Source organism: Cyprinodon variegatus, unplaced genomic scaffold (genome assembly GCF_000732505.1).
Source record: "Cyprinodon variegatus isolate N-32 unplaced genomic scaffold, C_variegatus-1.0 Scaffold300, whole genome shotgun sequence".
Classification (NCBI taxonomy): Eukaryota; Metazoa; Chordata; class Actinopteri; order Cyprinodontiformes; family Cyprinodontidae; genus Cyprinodon; species Cyprinodon variegatus.
In genome coordinates this window covers 1-8,046 of record NW_015150753.1, presented here as the reverse complement: position 1 = coordinate 8,046, position 8,046 = coordinate 1, and the positions used below count along the sequence as shown (strand labels likewise).

Here is an 8,046-nt window from a genome sequence, read left to right as displayed (position 1 = left end):
GTTGATCCAAATCCTCCTGATTAATACTGTAGGTCTGGTTAAACAGCAATGGAGCAGTTTCTGCTCCTGCTGGTCAGATGAGGTCAGCTGGAGGAGGAAATGTCTTCATGATGGAGGAAAGCAGAAGCTTTTATTTAAAGAAAAAATCAGGATTAAGATCACCTGGTAGACTGGTAGAGCATCCTCCCTTTAAAATGTCAAGATTTCAACTTTTCTTTTTATACTTTTATGTTTCTGTCGATATTTTTAAATGCCTCATTTTTTAAATTCCTTTCCTAGGTGCTGCCCCCCCGCACTTATACTGTTAATGTATGAATTAAAGATATTGATCTTTGTCAGCAACACATAAACCTTAATAACTGTCCGGGGCCCCGGGGCCCCTCTTTCCAGCTGGGAGCCCATCGTGAAGTATGTCAACGAGCAATATGAGAAATACCTGCGAGAGGAGCTGAACATCAACCGCAAGAGAAGAATCCCTGACAGCAGAGTTCACTGCTGCATCTACTTCCTGCCTGCGACCGGGCACAGGTGACCCCCCCACACACACCCTGACCCCCAGAGGGGGAGCCTCCTGTTTCCTCTCTCATCCTTCCCCTCTGCTCTCACAGCCTCTTCCTGCCTGCGGTTCAGACACAGACCAGCAACCTTCCTTAGAATCAGCTGCAGGTTTTAGGCTCATCTCAACATCAAGCAGCTGATATTAAAACTCAGGAGCTTCAGCTCTCCTGTTTACTTTAACTAGACCATTCTGACCCGCCTTCTGTATCTCTGGATGTTCACGGTGCTCCTGGCTGAAGGTGAACTTCCACCCAGTCTCCGCTCCTCGTTGTCATCAGAGAACAGCTTTTCTTTACTTCCTGTGGGCTCGTTGCAAACTGCCGCCGCCTTTTCTCACTCATTCATCAGGATAACCACATTTTTAAAGATACCAAACATTTAGACCTAATTAAGAATCATTTTCCGTAGTCAGGCGGGGGTTAATAACTGTGCTGGCAAAGCTAACAGCTGATTGGCCAGAGAACACGGCTGCGACACGCTGATCGTAAAGAACACAGACGTGATGCTGCAGCTGTTCAGCCGATGGTTGTTATACTTAACTAAAACTAATGATAACTCAGTGAAACTGGAGTTTATGTTTAAACAGCTACTAAACATTATATATTATAGATTAAACATTATATAATATACATTAAACATTATATAATATACATTAAACATTATATAATAAATACCAGACTCTGGATCTGCAGGTTGGTTACTGCCTCCAGACTTGCAGCCTGGTTCTGGCGTCTGTCCACCATGACGGCGTGCTAATATGGCGAGCTACAGCCTCCTGCCTTTTCAGCTGTGTCATAGTATGACCTTTGACCTATCTGATCTATCCAATGATCTTCTGTGACCTCACAGGGTCGATCCGTCTCTGAACGAGTCATGTGACGAGCACTGACTCGTGTCCTCGCCAAGTCCGTTCTTAAGAAGAACCCAGCAAACTCTGGACTCTGGGAAAACAGGAACACGCAGCATAAATCTGGGTCAACTGGAACAGAAGCGTACTGATGACATCATCGCACGCTCTGCTCCTCTGGAGCTGCATTTCACCTCCTGGTATTAATAGTCTCTAGATAATAATAAATTATGACTTTTTACATTTATTGGAGGAATATTAATGAACACAGTCAGATAAACACAAATCAACTGAACATTTTACCAAATAAAACAATCAAACCTCCATCAGAGCCAGCGGTCCTTCACACACGGCTATGCAGAGAGAGGGCTGCTGCAGATGGGCTAACGTTAGCCTGTCTGCAGCAGCTCTCTCTCTGCATAAATGAAAAAGTCGTAATTTATTATTATCTAGAGCCTATTAATAACAGCAGGTGAAATGCAGCTCCAGAGGAGCAGAGCGTGTGGTGATGTCATCAGTTCGCTTCTGTTCCAGTTGACCCAGATTTATTCTGCGTGCTCCCGTTCTCACCAAGTCCAGACTTTCCTGCATTCTTCTCAACAACAGACTTGGCGAGGACACGAGTCCGTACTGGCGTTCCTGTAAATTGAAACAGCCCTGGTCAGTGTACCTTAAATACAAGCTAACAGCTGTTAGCTCTGTTAGCTGCTTCTCTGATGCAGGATTTCATCCAGATTGTTTCCTCATCTTTACCAGGAAATCCAGGATTCTAGACCTGCTGCTCTGAGATCAGAACCAAAACAGAAACTGTATTGTTTAGAGACAGTGCAGTGCTGCCAGTGGCCTGCAGGGGGCGCTGGACCTGGAAGGAACTCAATGCTGTTCCCAGAATCCTGTTTTAAAGTATTTTACATTTATTAAACGATATTTAAGGAGGGCAGCGGTTCCAGGAAGATGGATGATCTGAGGCTGGGTGGAGGTTCAGCATCCAGCAGGAGAAGCAGCCTGAAAACCAGGCAGACCTTCAGTAGAACAGTTTAATGATTTGACCTCTGGGAGCTGAACACAGTCTGAACGTTTATTCGTAGGAAAAGATTTGAGATTAATTAATTAATTAATTAATTCTATTCTAATTCTAATTAATTAATTCTTCCTGATTCACGGTTACATGTTGGAAATAAAACTGCGTTTGTTTTCAGGCTCCGTCCCATCGATGTGGAGTTCATGAAGAGGCTGGGGAAGATAGTCAGCATCGTTCCCGTCATCGCCAAAGCCGACACGCTCACCGTGGAGGAGCGGCAGGAGTTTAAAGAGCGGGTGAGGAGATCACACACCCTGGGTCTGAAGGACGGGTGAGGCAGAGAGGCTCCTCCCCCTCTTTATGCCCCTCCTCTCACTTCCTCTGCTGTAAATGAGCTGAACTCTGACTGTCTGACACATCAGGTCTCAGGAGGAGATAGGAGCAACTTTTAACCATTTTGGGGGAAAGAATTGTCCAAATGTTCTGTTTGCATAAGTGGGATAAATGTTGGTAGAGTTTTAAACCAGTCGTTCCAGTAGACTGCACCAGTTAGCAGCTTCCATCTCCTCCACCACGTTCCTGAATGCTGCCATGAAAATATCCAGAAGTTTTCACCAGAAGCGATTCTCCTGGACTGGTCTCTGGTTCTACGCCGGTCGCTTGCTTCTCGGTCTGGGATCATGGTAGCGAGGCGGCCCCACGGTGTCAACAAACCCACCGACGGCGTTAGACGTGGAGGTCAGACAGGCAGCAGGACGAAACGCTCCAGACCAGAACAGGACCGAGGAGGAGGCCATGTTGGATGTACGACACAAAGCTCAGATAAACCACCAGCCGGCGGCCATCACTGAATGGATGAAGATCTAAGATATCAGATGTGCCTCAGCAGGAAGCAGCAGCATCCAGCCAGTTACCACAATGTTCTGCTGAAGGTCTAATTTCATCAGTCACATGATGATGGCAGCTGGGCAGGACTTTCAAGGACAACCTTTATTTTTAATCTTTTTATCTCAGTTTTCCCCTAAAACCGTTTACAGCTCTGGTAGTTCTGGATAAACATCTGGACCAGCTGTTCTTCAGCTCCTCCGCTGATGTTCATGTCTGCTCAGTTTTCCCCATTAAAGCTAATTCAATCCCTGCTGCCAGTCCAGCTGCTAAACATCTGCTCTCAGTTTAAAGTCTGTCATCACGTGTCTTCAGAGGTGAAGTTGGTCAGAATGTGGGTTGGAACCCTGGAACACGTGACCCTAGCAGGCCACCGTTAAAACACTGCAGGCTAGATTTAGACTGGTCAGCTGACAACTGCTCAGGCTTTAATGTCAGCTATGCTGACCTCTGCTGGACTTAGAAGTTACTGCAAGGAAAGTCCTCTGGACGTCCTTCCTGTGGGTTGACTCCAGATCAGCTGAACCAGCGTTCAGGTTTTAGGTTCTTTCAACAGGAAAAGGAGGATGGCAGTCAGGTTCAAAGCCAGGAAGGAGGCATCCATTGCTAAAGCAGGTCCTCCAGGAAACGACCACACAAGCTCACAGAAAACCAAAACACACCTGTCCCCTCCTCCTCGCCTCCAGAGGTACATCTTTCCTCTCAGTTGTGGGTGTCTGGGAGGACAGTGCTGCTCCGCACTAATCAGCGCTCTCTGACTCCCACCATGTTCTACCTGGAGAACAGGAGAATACCTGACAGCCAATAGTGCGAAGCATCTAATCTGATCTGTTGGTGTTTGCAGATAAGGCAAGACTTGGCGTCCAATGGAATCCGCGTTTACCCCCAGAGAGAGTATGATGAAGATCCAGAGGAGCGGCTCCTCAACGACAGAATCAGGGTAACGATGAGCCGTTATTTAATCTGTGATACAGCAGAGACCAAGAAACTAAGNCTGGCCGCTGCAGACGGGCTAACGTTAGCCCTGGCTAATGCAGACGGGCTAACGTTAGCAGCTCTCTCTCTGCATAAATGAAAAAGTCATAATCTATTATTATCTAGAGCCTATTAATAACAGGAGGTGAAATGCAGCTCCAGAGGAGCAGAGCGTGTGGTGATGTCATCAGTTCGCTTCTGTTCCAGTTGACCCAGATTTATTCTGCGTGTTCCCATTCTCCCCGAGTCCAGACTTTCCTGCATTCTTCTTAAGAACAGACTTGGCGAGGACACGAGTCCGTACTGGCGTTCCTGTAAATTGAAAAGCCCTGGTCAGGGTACCTTAAACACACGCTAACAGCTGTTAGCTCTGTTAGCTGCTTCTCTGATGGAGGATTTCATCCAGATTGTTTCCTCATCTTTACCAGGAAGTCCAGGATTCTAGACCTGCTGCTCTGAGATCAGAACCAAAACAGAAACTGTATTGTTTAGAGACAGTGCAGTGCTGCCAGTGGCCTGCAGGGGGCGCTGGACCTGGAAGGAACTCAATGCTGTTCCCAGAATCCTGTTTTAAAGTATTTTACATTTATTAAACGATATTTAAGGAGGGCAGCGGTTCCAGGAAGATGGATGATCTGAGGCTGGGTGGAGGTTCAGCATCCAGCAGGAGAAGCAGCCTGAAAACCAGGCAGACCTTCAGTAGAACAGTTTAATGATTTGACCTCTGGGAGCTGAACACAGTCTGAACGTTTATTCGTAGGAAAAGATTTGAGATTAATTAATTAATTAATTAATTCTATTCTAATTCTAATTAATTAATTCTTCCTGATTCACGGTTACATGTTGGAAATAAAACTGCGTTTGTTTTCAGGCTCCGTCCCATCGATGTGGAGTTCATGAAGAGGCTGGGGAAGATAGTCAGCATCGTTCCCGTCATCGCCAAAGCCGACACGCTCACCGTGGAGGAGCGGCAGGAGTTTAAAGAGCGGGTGAGGAGATCACACACCCTGGGTCTGAAGGACGGGTGAGGCAGAGAGGCTCCTCCCCCTCTTTATGCCCCTCCTCTCACTTCCTCTGCTGTAAATGAGCTGAACTCTGACTGTCTGACACATCAGGTCTCAGGAGGAGATAGGAGCAACTTTTAACCATTTTGGGGGAAAGAATTGTCCAAATGTTCTGTTTGCATAAGTGGGATAAATGTTGGTAGAGTTTTAAACCAGTCGTTCCAGTAGACTGCACCAGTTAGCAGCTTCCATCTCCTCCACCACGTTCCTGAATGCTGCCATGAAAATATCCAGAAGTTTTCACCAGAAGCGATTCTCCTGGACTGGTCTCTGGTTCTACGCCGGTCGCTTGCTTCTCGGTCTGGGATCATGGTAGCGAGGCGGCCCCACGGTGTCAACAAACCCACCGACGGCGTTAGACGTGGAGGTCAGACAGGCAGCAGGACGAAACGCTCCAGACCAGAACAGGACCGAGGAGGAGGCCATGTTGGATGTACGACACAAAGCTCAGATAAACCACCAGCCGGCGGCCATCACTGAATGGATGAAGATCTAAGATATCAGATGTGCCTCAGCAGGAAGCAGCAGCATCCAGCCAGTTACCACAATGTTCTGCTGAAGGTCTAATTTCATCAGTCACATGATGATGGCAGCTGGGCAGGACTTTCAAGGACAACCTTTATTTTTAATCTTTTTATCTCAGTTTTCCCCTAAAACCGTTTACAGCTCTGGTAGTTCTGGATAAACATCTGGACCAGCTGTTCTTCAGCTCCTCCGCTGATGTTCATGTCTGCTCAGTTTTCCCCATTAAAGCTAATTCAATCCCTGCTGCCAGTCCAGCTGCTAAACATCTGCTCTCAGTTTAAAGTCTGTCATCACGTGTCTTCAGAGGTGAAGTTGGTCAGAATGTGGGTTGGAACCCTGGAACACGTGACCCTAGCAGGCCACCGTTAAAACACTGCAGGCTAGATTTAGACTGGTCAGCTGACAACTGCTCAGGCTTTAATGTCAGCTATGCTGACCTCTGCTGGACTTAGAAGTTACTGCAAGGAAAGTCCTCTGGACGTCCTTCCTGTGGGTTGACTCCAGATCAGCTGAACCAGCGTTCAGGTTTTAGGTTCTTTCAACAGGAAAAGGAGGATGGCAGTCAGGTTCAAAGCCAGGAAGGAGGCATCCATTGCTAAAGCAGGTCCTCCAGGAAACGACCACACAAGCTCACAGAAAACCAAAACACACCTGTCCCCTCCTCCTCGCCTCCAGAGGTACATCTTTCCTCTCAGTTGTGGGTGTCTGGGAGGACAGTGCTGCTCCGCACTAATCAGCGCTCTCTGACTCCCACCATGTTCTACCTGGAGAACAGGAGAATACCTGACAGCCAATAGTGCGAAGCATCTAATCTGATCTGTTGGTGTTTGCAGATAAGGCAAGACTTGGCGTCCAATGGAATCCGCGTTTACCCCCAGAGAGAGTATGATGAAGATCCAGAGGAGCGGCTCCTCAACGACAGAATCAGGGTAACGATGAGCCGTTATTTAATCTGTGATACAGCAGAGACCAAGAAACTAAGAGAAGCAGTGAGAACAGCAGCTTCACATGTTTCATTGAAACGCTCTGACTCTTTGTCTCCAGGAAAACATTCCCTTTGCCGTGGTGGGAACCGACAAGGAGCACCAGGTGAACGGGAACAAGGTGCTGGGCAGGAAGACCAAGTGGGGAATCATTGAAGGTGGGATTCTAGCTTCATCTCTACCTTTTCCATTCAGCTCCTGCTGCATGAAGCCTGTTTTGGGTCTTTGCAGAGTTCGACTCCAGGCGTTAAATCTGGAATTTAACTGTTAACATCAGTCAGGAGTGGTTTTCCACTGCTGCTCCTCAAACAGGAAGAAAACAGGAAACTGCTTGATCAGAAATGCAGCAACTTTTATAGTTCTATCCACAGAATGAACTCTACATCATGAGGAGTCAGCTTTCTACGCTGAAGCCGTTAAATGTGATTAAACGGCTCCTCATCCTCACTCATTATAATAATAAGTGAAATGAAGGCCTCTGTGGGGCCCCTACTCAGGGCCCCTACTCAGGCCCATCAGCCTGCTTCCCTTCTTTATTGGTTTACCTCTGCAGTCATGCTAAAGAGATTAGAACCACTTGGTCATGTGACCTGGACTCAGTGACTGGGACTGAAAACATCTAGACTTTAAAATACTTGATCATTCACCCATGAAAGGGAGGATGCTCTACCAGGTGACCTTAAAGTTTAAAGCAATGATCATTTATAAAGTTTGACCACAGATTGGTTTCATCATCCAGAATCAGGAAACACAGACTGTCTCTGTTTCCACTGATGCTCAGGAGCTGCAGCACAGACTAACTACAGCCTCAGAGGCTTCCTCGTTTATGGAAATAACAGGAACAACAGTCGTTTTATGCTTTTCACACACATGAGGAAGACGGTTTCCAGTTTATTGTGAAGTTTTCACAGGTCGATGCAGGTTTCTGTTCCTGTAGAGGAGAACTGATCAAAGAGCCATGCTAAACTACATAGTTAGCATGGCTAGCACTGCCCCTACACAGCTAGCATTGCTATCACTAACCCTACATGGTTAGCATGGCTAGCACTGCCCCTACACAGCTAGCATGGCTATCACTAACCCTACATGGTTAGCATGGCTAGCACTGCCCCTACACAGCTAGCATGGCTATCACTAACCCTACATGGTTAGCATGGCTAGCACTGCCCCTACACAGCTAGCATGGCT

General features: G+C 47.0%; 2 protein-coding genes across 2 annotated transcripts in view; both read left to right on the top strand.

Annotated features, from left to right (window-relative positions):
- The window catches only part of LOC107090573 (flocculation protein FLO11-like), a 55,585-nt gene extending 50,527 nt beyond the window's left edge, over positions 1 to 5,058 (top strand). Inside the window, exons 4-7 of the mRNA XM_015384031.1 lie at positions 357 to 528; positions 2,605 to 2,722; positions 4,156 to 4,251; positions 5,047 to 5,058. Of these exons, the coding sequence (XP_015239517.1) occupies positions 357 to 528; positions 2,605 to 2,722; positions 4,156 to 4,251; positions 5,047 to 5,058 (398 nt within the window). The remainder of the gene's footprint in view (positions 1 to 356; positions 529 to 2,604; positions 2,723 to 4,155; positions 4,252 to 5,046) is intronic.
- A 66-nt stretch (positions 5,059 to 5,124) lies between these two features.
- LOC107090584 (neuronal-specific septin-3-like) lies at positions 5,125 to 7,234 on the top strand. The gene is made up of 3 exons (XM_015384046.1): positions 5,125 to 5,275; positions 6,709 to 6,804; positions 6,920 to 7,234. Exons 1-3 carry the CDS (start codon positions 5,183 to 5,185, stop codon positions 7,127 to 7,129), a joined length of 399 nt encoding a protein of 132 aa, XP_015239532.1. The 5' UTR covers positions 5,125 to 5,182; the 3' UTR covers positions 7,130 to 7,234.
- Positions 7,235 to 8,046: the final 812 nt, after the last annotated feature.